At 41.6% G+C, this 20,075-nt stretch overlaps 1 protein-coding gene across 30 annotated transcripts in view; it reads right to left on the bottom strand.

Moving 5' to 3' along the window:
• The window catches only part of MICAL3 (microtubule associated monooxygenase, calponin and LIM domain containing 3), a 147,254-nt gene that overhangs the window by 11,908 nt on the left and 115,271 nt on the right, over positions 1-20,075 (bottom strand). For 21 of the 30 annotated variants that reach the window (XM_085049285.1, XM_085049284.1, XM_085049292.1 and 18 more), the window contains 9 exons: positions 18,962-19,066; positions 18,232-18,369; positions 17,737-17,828; positions 15,680-17,552; positions 15,135-15,229; positions 11,773-11,823; positions 10,079-10,186; positions 9,282-9,375; positions 4,402-4,452 (listed from right to left, as the gene is read on the bottom strand). In XM_085049285.1, coding sequence (XP_084905411.1) covers positions 4,402-4,452; positions 9,282-9,375; positions 10,079-10,186; positions 11,773-11,823; positions 15,135-15,229; positions 15,680-17,552; positions 17,737-17,828; positions 18,232-18,369; positions 18,962-19,066 — 2,607 coding nt within the window. The remainder of the gene's footprint in view (positions 1-4,401; positions 4,453-9,281; positions 9,376-10,078; positions 10,187-11,772; positions 11,824-15,134; positions 15,230-15,679; positions 17,553-17,736; positions 17,829-18,231; positions 18,370-18,961; positions 19,067-20,075) is intronic. The other 9 variants (XM_085049290.1, XM_085049298.1, XM_085049299.1 and 6 more) reach the window with 4 other exon arrangements.

Genomic DNA, 20,075 nt, shown 5'->3' with positions numbered 1-20,075 from the left:
GCATCCACATAAGTGCAGGTTGAGAGCAAGGATTCTGACAAATATCCCACAATCACATCACTCAGTGTGTCTGACTTAACAGTCAATCTGGGTCAAACCCAATCTCCTCTAAAGCACAATCACTAGGAGAAACCTGAGGAAAACTCACAGACCACTGGATTGTCATGCAAACAGAACCAGTTTTATTTATCTAGCAGAAGGTGGAGGGAAGGCAGGGAAGGGAAAAAAAGGGGAAAGCAATAGTTGGAGCAGAACACACACACAAATGACTCCACAGAAGTCTTCTGCTTCTACTAGACCTTGAAGCACTTCAAAATGCATTCAGAATGAATACAGTCCTGCACTGACCCTGTCTGCCAAGACTGTTGTTTTTGTATGCAGAAAGAAGCAGGTAAATGGCAATTGCCTATCAAGTACTGCTACTTAACAAGTTCAGCTTATCAAGTGCTTTTTCCTGCTCAAAATTTACAGCAAAGAAAACATGTTACCAATTCACTTCAGTGTCAAAAACAGCTGCAGACTGCGAAAACAATGTTTATCTTACAACTCCACTCCCCTACCAGGAGAGCTGTGTTTGCCAATCACAGGGAATAGGACTGTTCCCACTGGAATATATCAGACTTCAGCCTTGCAGAGTCAGACCTGCAAGGCTTTAAAGGGCATAGTAAGCTCAAATATTTTGAATAAGTTAATAAAAGTGAAGTTGTTGTAGAGTGCTCTAAACAGAGTACAAAGATTTTTGAACAAAACAGTTGCACCTCCCTGCCCTGTTTACCTGATGCTCATAAGGCTCTTGTCAGGAAGGGAGAACACATGTCTGGAATCAACACTATCAAACGTGCCAGCTCTCTTCCCTACATCTTTCTTGCCTCTCTTGGCATGACACAGCCAAGAACAAAGCAAGATGGGAGTGTGTGGCTGTTTACTCGATTCCCCACTGGGTGCAGGGAAAAGGAAGCTGCTCACTTGAACAGAGGGAACAATGGAGGTACTTTCCAGAGGCAGACAAGGAGCAAACTGGGACAAGGAGCCAAGGGGGTTAGGAGGAACTGAGGCTGGGACTAAGGAGGCAAGGGACTAATGGAGAATAGATAAAGGAGAGGGGAAAAAACGGTAAGGAGTGAAAGGACAAGGCAGAGAAGAAGGCAGGACCTAAAATTTTCCAAACAAACAATGCTGGGTAGAAGAGGGAGCAGAGCCTAAAAATTTTGGAAGAAGTCCAAAGGCTGGGATTTAGACTGTGGACATTGTGTCAGTGGGAACACCAGAGCAGGAGTAGCTAGTGGAGAGGAATAGGAGATCTGAAGGGTAGAATGCTAGGATTTCTTTGTCAAGAAGGCAGGATTAAAATTAAATGCCTGAGAAAGAAAAACTGGGACTGAGAATGCAAATGGAAGTGGGGTAAGGAGCTCTGGATGAAAAAAGACAGGATTAGGACAGGGACTGTCTGAAAAGAGGGAATAAAAGGACAAAGAGCATATATCCACCAGACCACTGCATCCTTCCACTGTCTGGCTCAGAATCCATATTTTCAAGTCTCATTATTCCACAGCTGCCAATAAACATCTAAAAAATCCACTGATTGTGTCCCATTTTCTCTCAGTAAAGATCTACACAGAAGATGACAATCTAGTGTTGCTACCAATTATTCCTTAAGGACATGAGACAGCTCTGTGGTGGATCTGAAGGTTATAAATCTGCTGTTATATCAGTATAATATAAAGTCTTCATTTCAGTTGACTTTGCAACCCTTGTAATGTTCTTTTAACAACACCACGCATACAATATACACACAGGAATAATTACTCAGAATTGCAATGTGACCATCTGTAGCGTGAAATGAAACATCTGCGTTACAGCAACGGCACAAAACATTTCAGAACAGGAAGAGAAGATTATGACATCTGAGCAGAGCAATGGAGGTAGTTGAGATAGCAATCTGTAATCCTACAAACTGGAAGCTGACCAGGATGTCAGAAGTTACCACTCCCCTTGCACAAGTTGTTGCGCAATATTAACAACTAAATATTACCAGTTTACAGATAATTTTCCAAAGTGGTTTGCAGTTTTTGTTAATATTCTATGACAGCATGACTAGAGTCATGCCCATGCCTCAGAGACATGGGTTGCCAATAGAATAATTAACTGTGCAGCATCCAAGCTGCTTGCAGGGCTCAGCAGGGATTTTAATGGCACTCCACCCAGATGCAGCATCCTGCACAGACATGTTAATCTTGAAACTGAGCTCCGTATCTGCCACTGAGCAGTGACAAGTAGCACCAGAGCAATGTCTCCCTTCTGGCCAAAGTGTTCTGGCAGCCCCAAAAGCAAATATAAAGCGTATTACAGAGGCAATAAAATAATACTATAAAGCCACATACTAAAGGCTATACCAGCTCACTGCATTTAAAGGGATACTGCCCAATATAGTTTTTTAAAAAAATTTGTTTTGAAAGCAGTATTTTTGAGATGAGCAGAAATTTGATAGAGTTTTAAGATGTATGAACTGTTTTAAAAAAAACATGAATATTGTCTCTGACTGTTGGAAGCCCAAGTGACTGAGTCACCATATAAATAAAAGCAGCCTGTTCAAAAATGACCACTCAGAGGTGACTGAGCTCAGAGAAACAGAAAAAACAAACACTCCAAAGTGATAAACAGTAAATTCCATTTCCAATTAAGATTTTCTGCAACACAACAATTTTTTAAGTGACAGTGTCCCTTTAAGTAAAGATTATTTTGCTTTTCTTAAAGCCACTATTAGTGATTTTGATGGGATCGCTGTCTCTAAAGGGGCATTAGGAGCAGAGGCAGGAGGAGGGAGAGGTGTAGTGGAGATAGCATTAAATAGGGATAAGGGTCTGTTAAGTGTAATTCAGCATCAACCCTTTTACAGCTCCTACTCTATTCACATGGGCCAGCCCTGGTGGATAAATCCAGGGTTTCAAAGTCTCTCTGCAGGAAATACCCCAGGAAAGAATGCCAGAGGGACTGAACAATGAATGAAACACAGGGCTAACAGAGAATTATCACATCAAAATTAACACAGGGAATATGGGCAACAAATTAGATCTACTAAGGAGAAAAGTCCTTCATTTTGTAACTTGCACTTGGGTGGATGTTTTTCACTAAAACTCTGTTGTGTCAGGACAATTTGGAGTCCTTCCCAACAGACAGGCACAGGTAGATACTATGTGGGGACAGCCTCCCTGGAGCAGGGGAAAAAATGGCAGTTAAAAACCTGGCAAGATTATGTTTGAAGGATCTAATGCAGAACACAATGAAATCAGGGAAGACTTCCAGTGATGTGTCTTGGATGAAGCCTAGAGCGTGTGGGTCTTTCCCTCTGCAGAGCTGCTCTGTAATGCACGCCTTCAAAAAAAACACACCTTAGATCAAGCAACTTTATATTCTAAAAGATACAATAAATGAGACCTCAGATAACCAGGAAACTGAGCAGAGTTTGCTCTCTCTTGGATCTGCTGACAGACAGATGTGTTCATAAGAATAGATTTTGGGTGATTAAACTAGCAAAGGAAAGTTTAATTTTCAAGATGGGCAAATGCTAAACAAATGTCATTTGCAACCCAAAAGTTAACCACCTACCAAGGGATACAGGAAGTAATAATTATTAAAGAAACCATGGTATAGAGTGATGACCAGATTCTTAAATGAAAATAAGAGCTAAACATTGTAACCTGTGTTTAACACTAAATGGGATATTAAAATAGCATAGCAAGAAGTTTAACAGCTGTGTAATGATGCAAACTGGACTGACTGGAAACTAACAGTAGATTCCAGCAAAAATGACTGGAACTCTTAGCAGAAAATTCTTTTCTAACCCTACAGCAGGACAAAACAAGAAAGAAGGCATATCTGTCATCTGCAAGTGTTTCCAAAGTCCCTTGAGGGAGCATTTTGGTTTTGTTAGATCAACAACACACTCTGGCTTTTTTTGGAAGAAAAAAAATGAGCCTTGGAAGGGCAAGACGGAGCCAATAGCATGACTAATCCTTGACAGTGCTGTTTGCTCTTGCTGTCCCCATTAAAATACTTTCCTCCTAAAGAATATTTCAGTGATAGAGTTGGACTTTACAGAGGAGAAGCAAAAATCCTGAATGACCTGCCACTGCTAGCATGGAAAGCAGTGGGAGTGAAAACTGTAATCACATTTTGAGAAAATCAGCACTGTGAAAAATAGAAGAGGGAGCCTTTCACATGGTTTGTGGAACATGCCAGGATTTCTTCTTCCTGAGCTGGAAAAGGGGTTCTGCTATCATCAGTCATGTGCAAGGGCTGTTTCTTCTCGTTTGTGAGCCAAGGATGGGAGAAGTAGGTGAAGGGAGGGTGGGGAGGAGTGTCAGCAGGGTTAGTGTCAGCAGGAGGTTCAGCCATACATACCACCCAGATGCAAGTCGATGAGGTCACTGTAATAAGACTCTCCCCAATAGTCTACAACAAGGAATTGGTGAAGACAGAGTTATTGAGTCAGATACCCACCCTAGCCCCATACAATCAAAGCAATATATGAGAAAGACATAGAAACAAAAAAAGGGCAAACAAGAGACAGGCAGCTATACACATGGGCACACACATATATATATATACAAACACCATACATCTCTCTCTGTATATATACATATATGTACACACACACACACAAATATATCACAAACATATATATGGGGAGATGAAGAGAAAATTTCCAGCAGGCAGGCAAGGACTTCCAAGGGGAAAAAATCAAGAAGTTTACACAGAGACACTTCACCTATTTGTGCTTGCAGCAGTACCTGTCACTGATGGCTCTTCCCGTTCTTGCTGAGAAAAGCAGAATTAATCCTGTTGCTGTGGAGCTGGGCAATATGTCAGAAGGAAACAGTGTAATTTCTTAGGACAGCTGCAGGAAAGGTGTAAGGGTTGATTTCCTGGAGGTGAGTGAGTGAGTGGAGGATGGTGTATGGCACACAGGTGGAAGGCACTGAGTGCCAACACGAATGGCAAACGCTCGGAAGGAAGATGGGATTGTGTGTCCTGCTAATGCAGTCTCTGTGCCAGGGAACAACTGCACAGCAGCTTCCAGGACAGAGATGTGCATTTCCACAGCTGCTAGAGACAGGTGCACCCCGAGTCTAGCGCTGTGGAACATTTCATTGGGAGGAGACAGATGGAAGTACCGAGAGCAATATTTCTCACTGCATGTGATTCACTTGATAGAAAGAGGTGACTCTTAAACTTTTCAGTATTGATTTGACAGTAGATGTTTTCCAAGCTCTTAAAAATCAGTATCAAGGTTTATGATAAAGGGAATAAAAGAAAGGTTCTGGAAATTTCTTATTTGACATATTTTTAAGCTAATAATTGAAAAAAAAAAAGAAAAATCTACACAGGAAATCAGTCATTAGCATGTCCAAACAGGCGAATGCACTCTAATACAAACTACTGTTGCATTAACAATATTGTATTACATTAATTAACTCAATCAAGGTGTCTTTTGGGACACTAAAGAAAACTGAGAAAATTCTTCATTGAGATCCTACTTTACTACTGTAGTGAAATACCATGATGCAATAGGAAGGGTGAGGGAGGGAAGGAAAACAAGGGATGACAGCAGTTTAGAGCACCTGGTCTAAATATAAATAAATAAATATAGATGACAAACCTGCCCCTGAAACAGAGCTTACACTGCCACTTGAAATAGAGCTTATCCTCCAAATCATTCCTTGTTGCTATGAATGTAACTATGAAAGGCTGATATTTTCAAAGATAATCACAGAATATACGAAGGCAATTAAGTAATCACAGGTTGTGAGATCATTTCTGAATCAGAAACTAAATGTTAGATTGAGCATTCGGCTTTTGAAAGAATAAAATACCAACTGCGCCATGCCTGAGGCTGAGCTAATTTAAAAAAAGACAAGGAGGTAGCCAAGAAGGTACAATTATTTTGTCAGAATTAAAGTTCATGGCGAGCTCCAAAATGTTGCTGTGTTTCATTACTCAAAGAGCAAGTATCACCCTATAAATATTCCAGATACAAGTGGCAGATAATGTGTGATATTCCTGGAAAGAATATTGAGCTGCCTGTATTTATTGCTAGGATCTACAGCTGTAACCTCTCAGGAAGACAGCAGGGCATCACTGTGAAGAATTTGACAGTCTTCTCAGCATAAGTCACTTGACAATAACATATTAAGGATGATGCAAAATGTATAGGAAACAGAAACAAAATTATTCTAAGTAAAGAAATTTTTATCTAAAGAACTGGTTTTTGTTCTTATCACTCCAACTGAAAAATACTTTTTTGTAAAAATGGAAAGTGGTCCAGAGGTGAGAGATCTGAGGAATTAAAGTTAGTGGAAGACCTCTACAAAAGAAAAATTTGCAATTCTTTACAGGCAGGAAAGATGACTAAGAAGTAACATGCTAAAAGATGATAAATTACATAGACAAGTAGTTCAGACATTCTTGTCTATTTTTTTCTATAATAGAAAAAGAAAAGAATCATTGCAAGTTACAGAATTCTGTTTCTTCTGTCTGGATTTTCAAGTAGCAGGAAACTACCCTTAACATTACCTAAAACACCGTATTTAAATGCCAATCAGTAAATTATTTTTTCTTTCCCTGCAGGGAGGGAACCTGAAAAGCCCACTCATTACAGTCTAATACATTGTCCCAGAATACTTAATACTGGCTGCTCTCTATGGAAGAGCCATTGTTTTGATCCTGTACTGCAATCCTTCTCTATTTCTGTGACAAGGTAAGTGCACAGCAGACACCTCCCACCCTCCCCCATTTTTTCTCCTTGTACAACCTTATAAGGAGATTCCTTTTTTGGATGGCAACACCACTTTACACACTACCTTTCCCTTTCTGAACTTTTGTTTTCCTGGTTTCATTAGGGGAAGGACTGATCAGAGACAAGAGCATGACTCCACTCCTCTACACAGCAGTCCTGGCTGAATGGAGTGGTCACTGTTAGGTCACAGTGCAGGTGACAGAAAAAATAATACTTCCTTCTTGAATAATTATTGGATACTGCAGGCAGAAATTAATTGTATTTATGGAATGTGATGCCACGGGTCTCAGAAAGAAGGAATTCAGTTACTTTATAGCAAACATGTATAAAATATCTGGAAAAAAGGAAGCTGAGGGGAAACCTTATTGCTGTCTACAACTTCCTGGAAGGAGGCTGTAGCCAGGTGGGGGTGAGTCTCTTCTAAGTAACAAGCAATAGAACAAGAGGAAATGGCCTGAAGCTTAGATTGGATATTAGGAAAGGTTTGTCAAGCCCTGGAACAGGCTGCCCAGGGCAGTGGTGGATTCCTCACTCTGGAGGTATGTAAAAGATGTGTGGATGTGGCATTTTAGGAACATGGTTTAGTGGTGGGCTTGGCAGTGCTGGGCTCATGGTTGGACTCATGATCTTAGAGGTCTTTCCCAACCTAAATGGTTCTATGGCCATGCAAGAGTACCTAGAGAGGTGAAGCATGGAACTGATTTATAATCTTGTGTTTCAGTCAACATAGATTAGAACATGGTTTTTTTTTTACCCACCCCAACAGAATGTGTTTCTGGCCAATCCCCTGAAATAAGGGGAAGAATTGAGGATGGTGAATCTTTTACGTCAAAGTTAATTTTCTGCAAACATAAGGTATGACCTGTTGATAGAAACATTTTGCAAGAGCAAAGCATACCCTAGAGACTTCCTGAAGAAGAGAGATTCCACTTGCAAAGCAGGACCTACGAATTCTGGTAGGAAATTCACAAATACACAAACTCACTTAAGACTGCTTCCATTTGGGAGAACTGGGAGTGAGAAGCTATTTATCCAAAGGTTTAATTCTGCAGTCTCCCATATAAAATAGTAACTCTTACTCTTGGTCACTGAACATGTTTTAGGCATTCTATCATTCTTCAGTGAGAAAACTCAATCATGAATAATATTCTCGCAGCTGCTAAGATTTCCCACTTGTGCTGGCATGCCTTACATGAAGTCATTAGCAGCTCAGTAATCAAGATGGACTTGCAGATGAAAAGAAGAAAAATGGAAAGAACCATTAGAAACAATGGAGGTGGTTTTAGTAAGTGCAGTAACTGGCAGGCCAGAGAACAGAGTGGGGCTACACAGGAACACACAGCATCAGGAAGGTGGCAGAACTGCAAAGACAAGGCTTAGCACAAGGCTATTTGTTTGATGCCACAAATGAAAAAGACAGTCTGATCATAAACCCATTGAAGTCCTCAAGAATGTTCTTCACACTCATAGTTCCTATTTGCTTTGGTGACCTTTCAGCCCTGCTTCTTTGGCACACCCTTATGGAGCACCAGACATGCCTAATTCTGGCTAAGTAGTAACTGGCAGGAAGTCACAGATTTTTTCTCTGGTGCACCTTCACTGTTTAGTCAAGCTCCATCTTCACAGGCATAGGCATAGCTCTTCAATCCAAGCAACAAGCAAATATTTTCTAAACACCTCTTCCACTATTGCCATTTCTGAACTCTGACCCTTATAATCAGGTATGATAGAATCCTGAGCTTGTTAGGTATACACACACTGCATTTGCCTGTTGGATATTTGACTCCTTGCAATTGAGGATTTTTTTTTCCAAATCATTTTACTACTACCAGCATTATCTGAACCAGGTTCTCCTCCACTCATATGCTTGCCAGATCAAATGATACTCATTGAATTTAATTTCAAGTACACACAACATTTCTTTATCAGCTGGACATGGATACCTTTCAGTACACATGTGCATTTCTGCTCTGCACAACTTTGTCAGGAGTAGCCAGCGTGCTGGGCTGTGCAGTGAGGAAGATGTTCTGTGATGGTCCCTTGTAAGGACACTGCCTTGATCATCCAACACAATAGAGAAAGCACACACAGTTTCACAATCATTTCCTTAATGTACAAACGGGGTTGTCTTACTGTGACAACTTTGTGTGAATGGCAGCTAGGAAACCCTTGCAGTTTTCTAGCTGTAGGATCCAGTAGTATGCAGAAACAGTCAGTTATTATTAGCAGCTGCAGAATTACCTCCTACACCTCAGGCAAAGGTAAGTGAACTGAGTCTCTGCCAACAGGGAAGTCCCAAAATTAGAAGAAACACAGGAAAAACAAAGCCTCAAAAAAGAAGTAGAAAAGGGAGAACGGATTCACAGTGGGCTCAGTCTCTAGGCTATAAATGATCCAATTGCCTCTAAAATCCAAACAGCTATGGATTACTGCACAAGCACTTGATAAGAAAACATGGAAAACCAAACCAAGTTGGGCTGGATACCTGCTTCTCCTCGAAGGGCCTTCTCCACAGCAACTCCTCTCTCCTCGAGTTGCCTCTGCTTCTCTTCCACTTGTTCCAACTGCCGCTGGATAATCTGTTCAGAGAGGAACGGAGCAGAACCTCACCAAAGCAATTCTCTTGCTCTGTCTGCAGCACACTTCCAGCACCAAGGGACTTCAGTCAAATTTGCCATTTCAAAAACAAGTGTTTGTATTCAACAATACCCTGCTTCAACAGCATCACAGACCCTCCAGTGATGACATCCTCCCAACCCTGCTGTATCTTAAATTAAATTTGCAAACACTTTGATATTTGCCCATTTGCTACAACTCAGTGAACGGAAAGGTGATGCTATTCAGTCAGCTGAGCCCCTACCTTGAATTTTTAACAAATCCCATCACCTATAGATGATGCCAACAGTTTTTCAGCAGGTTCCCTGGTAATTCAAGGTTAATTTGATAACACTTCACCCACCAGCATAACCTAGCAAAGCAATGGTAGGTGCAGCTCCATCAGGCATTATCTGAATATCACTGTTCCATTCAGTGCATGATGGTTCATCCATCTCCAGCTAGAAAGGTATTATGTGCATTATAATGACAGTTTTACAGTGAGAAAAATAGGTTTCAACCATTCTTCTCTGTGGTCTGACATGAAATTTGAAAGAGGGAGCAGGAGCAGGTGCACCCATGGAGAAAGAGAGGATTCTGTTCTGACACACTCAGAGGAATGTCAGGACCAGGGTGCTTTCACACACAGTTCCCTGTGTGCCATTCAAGAGGCCTGTGAGACACTACCTGAGCTCTGTGTAACCTCTTGAGCTCCTCTTGCTTGGCTTGTCTGCGGGCAGCTTTCTGCACTCGCCGCGTCAGCTTGGCGTTCAGCTCCTCTTCTGTGTAAGCCCTCTGCAGGAAGGAAAAACAGCAGCAGGTCGTATTTACATTCTCAGAGATACAGGGGCAGGGATGACCATTCTCTCTTCCAAAAATCTCAGAAGGAAGGTGTTCTGTCTTTGCCATGGCTGTGTCAAAACTCAAGCTTCTGTAGGCAAAAAGTGTCCACAGTGCAGTGAGCAACAATTTCAGGATCCAATCAGGAGTGAAGAAGCACTTAAGCCAGCTGCAAAGCTGTGATTTTATATAAGATCCCACCCCTGCCTTCCACTGCTATCTGCAGCCTCTTCTCAAAGATCAAATTGATTTTTATTCTCAATAATTTTCATTTCTCAATAAATTTAGCCAAATAGATTTAGATAAATCAATGAGCACCATATAGAAGGCTCATGCTGATCGGGGCCCCCTTGATTCCATTTTAAAGGAGGCTAAAAGCTTGTCTATAAGAACACTTACAACAGTGTAAACTAAGAAATTGTTATAGACTAGTGTAGAATATTACACCACCACAAGCCATCTAAAAGGGAAAAAGCTATGTTTATAGAAACAGAAAGGTATTTCCTCTTCTTTTCTCTCAGTGAAACTAGTTTAGGCATATGTCTTGCTAACATTACTGGAATTGGGTTTAGATCTTATCAGCTAAGACTAGTTGGATATATTGCAGCCTAGAAGGGCTTTCACTCAGAGTTTTAAGAGTGTCAAAAAAACTTCACAACTGCACTAAGGAAACTACAGTGAAGAAAAATCCTCTTTTCTCATGTACATGTATGCAAGCTTGAAGAGACAGCTGTAAACGTGTCTTCCACTTCTGGAAAGAGATCTCCCTGGACAGTCAACTTCAACAACAGAATGTTCTCTCAGACCACCCTGAAATTTGCTTTATCTAGTTCTTGTAGTGCCACATTGGTCAGTCCACCTCTGTTGATGGTTCTCAATGAACAGAGTTTAAGGTGGGATCACAGCTTCATTAAAAACCCCTCAGGTAGGTCCTTGGTAAGCACCATTGTTAAAGCTTTAAGGAGCTAACACTTTACTCTTTTTGTTTTTAATTAAAAACACAAAATCCACAATGGTACTCAGAAGGTAAAGTGACAGAGCATGTGATTTTTCTATCCCATGTAACACTGTTGTGACTGTAAAGACAATAAGAATTTCACAAAGCAGCAACTTCTGTCTTGATTTTAGCTTGATACGGAATTTCACTAAGATTTGAGCAAACTCTGCAATTTTGAAAGATGCTGATTAAAGTGTGATGATTCATTTGAACTCACATTCTAAGTATTAAAAGAGAAGAATATGCAAACATATTCAAGTGCCTTGAAAACCAATTTGTTCTGCAGCTCACAGATCATCCACATCACTGTACAGTGGTGCACTGATAAACGCATGCATTCATTCCAACCAGACATTTCGGAGCTCAGTGCATTTTTGGGAGACATCCTCTACAAAGAATTTGCTGCCCATGTCTAACATCTCAGGCATGCACAGTCAGTGCTGATGTTAGTGCACATGTGGTGGGGAGCTATGGATTCAATGGGTTAATATCCAGGGGGACATGCAATGCAACGATGGCCAACTAGTGGGAATGGAGACACTACCTTTGACGAGTATGATCTCTTGAATGCCAAGGCGTGTGGTACATAGATCGACTTTAAAGGGGGAATGGTAAAGGGAAAAGAAATAAAAAAACGTACAAAATGAAGCAAAATCAGTTCAACATTGAAAACAGATGCACAGTAATAAAACAAAGTGGTTTTTACATGAAACAAAATTGTGCAAATGCTGAACGTGACCCAGACTGATGAAGCACAATGGAACTTCTGGCTACAAAAACCAAGTTTCTAGCACTTTCCTGAAGGCAATTAGCTTTGGCAGTCTCTTTGAAGATACAGTCAAGTTGGAAATAACCTTTTATTTGGACTTTACCTGTATGAGTACAAAATTCTGGCTTATGACTTGGAGCAATGGCTAATTTCTGGAGCATATTTGGTCTGAACTGGCTCAGCCAACCACGTATTACTCTGTCCCACAACTCTCCATTCACATTCTGATTTACAGTCTCTCCCAGGAGTTGTGTTTATTCCACAGTTTTAAATTATCTCTGTTTCATAGAAATTCTAATTTACATTTAACCAACATCAAAAATCTTACTCACTGCTTCCGGAACTAAGAAACACCAGATGGGCTCAGAGTGGGTTATGTGTCCTGCAGTAATGGAAGCTCCTTGTCTACAAGGAGAGCCTCCAAAGATCTTGAGGAGCTAAAATTGGAGGGGGAAAGGAACAGGAAAAGGAGGGGGAAATCACTACTTAACCTAGCCAAGGACATTCTACACTACCCTGTACCCAAATATAAGGCAAGTAAAGCACTTAGCTTTATTTGCTAATAAGAGAGTTAAATTTCCCTTCAAGTCCAGAAGGCATTGTGCCACTCTGGGCAAACAGACAGCATTTTGCACTTTCACATTCAATTTACTAAAACCAGTCACAAATGAGAAGCCAGAGAACAACACCAGCATGTCTGCAGGCTCCAGGAAAAGGAAAGCTACCTGTGGTGGTGAAACACATCTGAGCACAACACCACAACTGTACAGCAACAGTGACAAACACACACAGTGACAAACACCCACAAACACAACACCCACAGGGCATTTACATCAGGAGTTCTTTACAAGATGCTTCTCTTAAAAGACACCACATTGAACAACACTGAATGAATTCACTGCTGGTCACAAAGAACAGGCTAAACAGAGCAGGCTGTCTGGGAAGCAAGCTTGCTACAATCACCAAAAAAGGCAGCACAAACAGGATTTCAGTCTGGAGAAGGGGTTCACATAAAAGTTAAGCAGCACATAGTAAGTCAGCTCTTACCCATAATCAGTAGCAGGCAGTTTATAACTTAAAAAATGCAATTCCCACCCCAAATCAGTACAAACCCAGCTTGGTCAGACTCGAAGTTTGGTTACATTTCTTTTGACAGTAAGGCATTCCAGTGTTTGCATGTATATTCTACATCCTTGGATAGGATGCCATAAAACGAGGTAAGTCGAGTTTTCAGATCCATATCCTCTAAATAAATACGTTCTCAAAGCTATTCTTAAGAAAACAGGCTGATGCTGAGTAAATAAATTCTTAATGTAACTTCAGCAACAGCAAATGAGAGAAAATGAAGCACTACCACCATATCCTTGGCAGAGCTTGTGAGGTATTTTCAGTATTAAAATATCTGGCATCTGCCACTGTCACCTTTCATCCCCTCCACTGCTTAGAGATGAGATCTTTCTTTCTGCAAAAGCCATTTTAAATCTAAGTGGCTCAGCACAGAAAAAAGTGACCATCAAGGCACAGCAAAGCCTGGAAACAAGGATGGAATTTATTGCATCCTTGCCTCCTCCTGCAGGAGCTCCCAAGGCAGAGCAGTTGTTCTATAACTCTTATCTGAACCCCAGGCATTGCTATCTGTCCTCTGCTGCCCCCAGGTACCTCATTCTTCTGCATCTCTTGCAAAATGCAGAATTGCTCATGAAACGCCTTGAGGGCATGCAAGGGGGAATGGAAGGGGGAGAGAAAAAAGGGAATAAAATAAAAACAAAATAATCTTCCTCTCAGATGAGTGCTAGACCAACTAGGGAAAGAGATTAAAAGAGAGATAAGTAAATACAGAAAATTCCTATTTAGTTCATCAATTTCTTCCACCAGCCTTAAATTCATTAGCTATTCCAGTTCATTCTACTATATATACTTAGTGAGCATTTTATATGACACTTCAATTTGCAGTACTTCCACACCTTTGCCATTTCCACCAAGGATCAGCTTAGGAAACTTTGCTTTCACCATGTATTTTCCACATAAAAATGTGTGCAATGAAACTAAATCCCTATACTAGATCCTTAGGCCAGCAAGGAGGGTGCACAGCAAGCTCCCTACCCTGGACTGCAGGAGAGCAGACTTTGGCTTCTTCATGGATCTGCTTAGCAGAGTGCCATGGGATAAAGCCCTGGAGAGAGGAGGAGCCCAAGAAATCTGGTTAATATTCAAGGATTGCCCCCTCCAACCTCAGCAGCAATGCATCCCAACAAAGAGGAAGCCAGGCAAAAATGCTGGGAGGTCTGTGTGAATGAACAAGGGGCTCCTGGATAAACTCAAACAGAAAAAGCAAGTCTGCAGAGGGTAGAGCAAGGACAGGTAGCCTGGGAGGAATATGGAGAAATTCTCCAAGCAGCCAGGGATCAAATTAGGAGAGCTAAGGCCCTGATGGAATTAAATCTGCCCAGGGACATCAATGGCAACAAAAAAAGCTTCTATAGGTATGTCAGTGATAGAGGAAGACTAGGGAAAACACAGGCCTTCTCCAAAAGGAAACTAGAAATTTGCTTATCTGTGATATAGAAAAGGCTGAAGGACTCTAACTTTTTTGCCTTTTCACCAGCAAGTGCTCCAGGCACACCATCCCAGTCACAGAAGGGGTTGGGAGAATGAAGAATTGCCTGAGTAGGAGAAAGTCATGTCTGAGAACATGTAAGGTCCATGGGCCCACAGGTTCTGAGGGAATTGCCAGAGAAAGGGCCTGAACCACTATCCATCATATTTTAGGAGCTGTGTCAGTCTGGTGGAATCCCCACTGACTGGAAAAGGGGAAACAAAATCCTATTTTTAAAAAGGGTGAAAAGGAATACCCAGCAGACTACAGGCCAGTCAGTCTCCTTTCAGTGCCCAATAAAGTAATAGATGGTGAGACAATGGATTGTTCTTATGATAATGGTGGAGAGAAGCTTGTAACCATGAAAACAACTGAAACCATCCTATTTCAGATAGGACAGTCAGCCAACCTACAGGAAAACCTGTTCCATGGGAGAAAGGAATAAAAGCAACATTGATCATCCAAGTTTCTGAAGTGATTCTCTGAGTCTGTGATCTGAACGGTGCTAGATCCATCTAAAATGCATTTCCCACCTACGTACCTCTCGTTTGGATTTCTGGGAGGAGCGCTCCAGAATATCATCACTGGAGAGGTCAGAGTCCTCTGAGAAACTCAGGTGTTGACGGAGCTGTAAATCTGCCAAGTTGGGAATAAAAAGGAGAAATTAGAGAAGTTATAACAATCCTTTCTTGTAAACTCTTCAGAGCTCAGCTGAAGGTTGTTTGATTGAGCACCAAAAATAAAAGGACCGATGACTAAAGACGAAGATCAGATTTAAAACAGGGATAGAACGTCACAAATTTCAACAAAAGGTATTTTCCAAATCTAAGGCAGAAACAGATGTGCCTTGTACATATTGAGAGTTAAATTTTTAGTTAAGGCTTCTTTTTTTTTTCCAGTAGATTCTGTCAATATGTACACACACAACTGTAGTCCCAAGCACTTACCCTGATCTGCCCATTTGACACTGAGCAGGAGCAGCAGCATTCAGCACAGCAGCTGAATGACAAAGCAAACCAAAACTACTTTCAAGGATACCTAGGAAAAGTAGGAAAAGTGCACAGTGCAGAGGCATATCTGTTGTACCTGCAGCTGTTATCAGGGGAGTGGCTTTGTGCTTGCCAGAATCCACAGTTGCATTACTCGAGGGAGTACTTGGGCAGGATTTCTCATCAGCCTTTTTCTTCTTGTCTTTCTTATAGCCAGAGAAAACAGACTTCCATAATGACCTAGGCTTTGTTGCTTCCTCTGTCCCACCACTAGATTTGTCAGAAAGTCTGCTATCATTTTTGGATTTCTTCTCCTTTTTGTTCTTACGAGGGGAGAAGAGGGAACTCCTTTTCTTACTCTTCCCACTGGAGCCTTCTGAAGAGCTGACAGACCCTTCAGGTCCAGCCATATCAGCAGGAGGAGTGGAGAACTTCTCAGTAGCAGAATTATGTTTTCGTGCAGACCCCTCTGCTAATTTCAAGGCCAAATGCTTTGGAGAGTCATAAAACAACTCTTTGGTCTTCAAGGGCATAGAAGATGCCTTTTGTGCCCTCATGGGCACAGCAGCAGCAGCAGCCATCTCCATATCTTTCATCTTACACAACTGTTTAGCCATGGCATCACGCAGCGCCTGGCTCTTGACAGACTTCTCCCTGGCTCTCATTCTTTCTTCAGCAAGCTCCTTGGCCTCCACAGAAATGTCAGGGAACACTCTCTTCTTTTGGTGAACCCCTCCTTCCATGGAGGGTGGGCCACCATTTTCTTTGACCAAGGGCAAAAGATGTGGTTTCTCCGGCCTTGGCCTACTGGTAGGAGGCGTAAAGAACTTCTCATGAAGGCTTGAGTCCTCTGTCCTGTCATCATACGTGTCTTCCACATCATCAGCAAAGGGAATCTCATCCACACTCTCTGCAAACGACTTCCTCACGTCGTCTCTCCTGGCTGGGGGTGACTCCCTGGCAGGAGGGGGAGGCTCCTGGTGTCGGGGAGCAGGAGGTGTTGATGCTGGTGTTAGAGGGGACCTGGATTCAATTTCATTCTGCCACAGGGCTTGGTACCTCTTCCTCCTCAGCGTGGCTGGTTCCTCGTTCTGAGGAGGCGGTGGGGGAGGACTTGATGGGGGAGTCAGCATGGTGGAGTCGGAAGTGTTGAAGCTCTGGCTAGCCATAGTTCTCATGTTGGATGAGCTCTCCTGAAGGCCAAGCCCAGAACTGCTGGATACATCTCCCCGTACTTCACTGGAAATCTTTAGCTCTTTTTCTGACGGAGACTTCGGAGTGAGCAGAGAAATCTGCTCATTTTCTAACTTGGACAGTCCCTGTCTCCTTGGGGCAGGCTGGGGTTTCACAGGATGGATCCTTTCATCCCCTGAAATATTCCTGCTATTGAAAGTCTTCTGAGGAGTTGTCTCCAGAGCAGCCACAGAGAAGTTACTCTCTGAGCGTTTGTTTCTGTCCACAGGGGTGAGCCCCAAGCTCCTCCGGATTTCAGCACTCTTCATCCAGAACTCTTCCACAAGGCTGCTCCGTTTCAGGGCTTCTTCTGCAGTAGTAGGGCTCCCCAGTTTTTCCACCTCACCATCCTGGCCCCTAAGGGCCAGTTTGGCTAAAGGAGTAGACGTTAAGGCTGGGACAGGTTGGAAACATACTGGAGGCTCCACCGGGGATGGAATGGACGTTTCAGCAGAAGGCAAAGGCTGGGAACAGATAGGCATTTGAGCAGATGTTGGGGAGGAAGTCAGTGCTGGTGTTTCTGGCTGAGACTCTGCTAGGGATGGAGGTGCAATGGCTTCTGGTGATGCAACTGGCTGGGATAACACTGGAGATGGTGGCACCAAAGGGCTCTTAGCTTTCCTGTCTTTGGGAATTTCATCCTTTGGTCTTTCCTCAACAATGAAAGGCTCAGGAAAAAAGCGTGGCTCTGGGGATTTTATTGCACGGCAGACTTCAGCCAGGGGCTCTTCTACATCCTACAAGAAAATGAAAAATTTTAATTTAATACTAATAGTCACATCCAATGTAATTATTTTTGGGGCTTTGTGATGGGAACTTGTATGCCTGTGATAGAGCCACTACGCTCTGAAGATAGGCCAACAAACTCTTTTATTGAACTACAAGTGTTAAGCAGAAAATGTCAAAGATTCCCTTTCTTACCTCTGCTTGTATCGCTTTGGGACTAGCAGCTGGAGACAGAGGAAGAACACTGTCACTAGAGGGCTGGATAGGGCTGGATGGCTTGCATGGATCTAGGGAAAGCAAAAATGTTCCAAAAACATGTAAGACCATTAATATTCTACTTTTTTTCATGTCACACACAGCAACTAGTGACAAATTTCTTCGTATTTTACAAATTCTAGATTGGACAACTGGAACATAGACAAACATTTTTAAATGTCCAAAATAGTACAAGCTTTTTAATGTAACAACTTTTACAAGAAAAAACAGTTTGAAGGGTTCTTATACTTAACAAAGCTGTAATTAATGGCTTCAGAACATTCTTTTCAAAACGTTAACACAAGCACAGATCTTGCCACTGAGTGTAGCGAGATGGTTCAAATCCAAGAGACTCTTCTCTCTTAAATCCCATAAATATATAGACTATCTCAAATGCAATTAACACCATTCAAGCACTGAAGGGAAAGTGATTACCTTCTGTCACACTGCGAGAAGCACTTTCTGCTTCTTCTTCTTCATCTTCTTCCTCTTCCTCAGAGACTTTCAGGCCTGTCCTTTCTGCACCACCCTGACGTAAGCGAAACTCTGCTTCTGCATCAGATGCAATGTCGTCTGATCATGGGTGGGGAGGGAAAAAACCAAGAGAATTTGGATACAATTCCATCAGGATATACTACTTTTTCTATTCACATGGTGCTAACCACTTTCATAGCCTGAACATGTAAATTTTCACTCCTTTTTTGGTGTGATAATTAGTCATTTAAGTGGTAAATGTAAGCAGTAAATGATTGCACTGTTAGTACAGAGAGTTAAATCAGTAACTGAAGTCCTGCCTTATTTCTCTGGAACATTTTCAGTGTTTCCTGCTGTATGCAGTTAATTTTACAATAGCAAGGGAAGGATTCTGACCCAGTAGTATGGACCTTTCACAAATTTAATTCTACTTCTGTTATTTATCAGGACCAGTACTGAATACAGACACAAGACACATGGTGAAAGGACATGAGAAATTCATTACACAATCCAGGACATTGAGGTTCTTCTTTTTCTTTCTGTCCCTCACTCCTGGCTGCCTCTTGAATATTTGAAACAAACTCCCACACCTCTAAAAACAAGACCAGGGTTAAGTTCCCTCATGCAAAGTGTTCATTGCCAATACAATTGTGTTCACACAGAGGTTTAAAGGCTGCTCATGGTACCCTACCATCGTCCAGCTCTGCACCAGTGTCTCCCTCTTCACCTGCCTGCCCTTCTGTGTCTGCAGGCTCTGTGCCCAGCTCATCCTCCACATCATCATCCTCACATGGAGCTAGAATATAGTCAAATATCGAGGAGAAAAAGAAAAGAAAACAAACACTGCACAGTGAAAAAGTCCTATATTGAACTGTACCAACAGCTTATACTGGAGATGTTTATTAATTACTGTCACAAGAAGAAATCCTGAAATGTGTCACCTGGAGAGACATCTATGGTGAAGTGACACTTCCAGACTCCAGGGAATCAAGGAATGCCTGTCCTTGGGGAATCTCCCAGGCATTTGCAGTGAAAGCTGCCAGGACAGGCCTTGTGAAAAATCAAACAAGAAGGGGACTGGGAGGACATCAAACCACAATAAAGGTTACTGCTCTTCCAGGAAGATTTACCAGAACAGTTACCACCACTTGACAGCACGTGTGTATTTGGTCAAAACTGAAATCTCACCATTTACCAGGACTTGAAATTGAAAGGCTTTGAGGGTGTAAGTCAAAGACAAAGTCTAGGTATGGGATTGACCATTATTACACTTGGAAACTGTTTAACTCTGTGCAGATACTGCAGTCTTTGGTAATAAAGTCTAAGAAAATGCATATGCTCTACAAGCGACTAGGGCACAAATTGAGATACTTTAAAGTAATTAAAATGACATATAAAAAAAACTTTTTTCTGTTACAGATTATTAATTGAAGCACTTTTAAGTAATTAAAATTACATATTCAAAACTTTTTTTAAATTTACAGACCACAGTTTGATTTGCTGGGTCAAAATAAAGAGATTCTTGAATTTGTAACTCTGAAAACCATGACATCTGACACTACTGCTTATGACAAGACTTACTTACAGAAGGAGAGACAAGACCAAAGTGTGGGGTATAAATTTCATTATTAAATGATACTTTTAAAAAACCCTGTGCAATAGCTGATTTTATTTTTTTTGGTTAAACATTTTCATTAAACTTAATTTAAACATTAAAATAAGTGAGCACTTCCAGGTTTTTTTTCTTCCTCACAATAGCACTGGTGAGCTACAATTTTAAAAGTGTGCAGCTAGTTATCACTTCA

Source organism: Lichenostomus cassidix, chromosome 1Ab, assembly GCF_008360975.1.
Source record: "Lichenostomus cassidix isolate B80296 chromosome 1Ab, HeHo_3.0, whole genome shotgun sequence".
Taxonomy (NCBI): domain Eukaryota; kingdom Metazoa; phylum Chordata; class Aves; order Passeriformes; family Meliphagidae; genus Lichenostomus; species Lichenostomus cassidix.
Note: the sequence above shows the minus strand (reverse complement) of the source record. Positions and strands in the feature narration are given on the sequence as shown.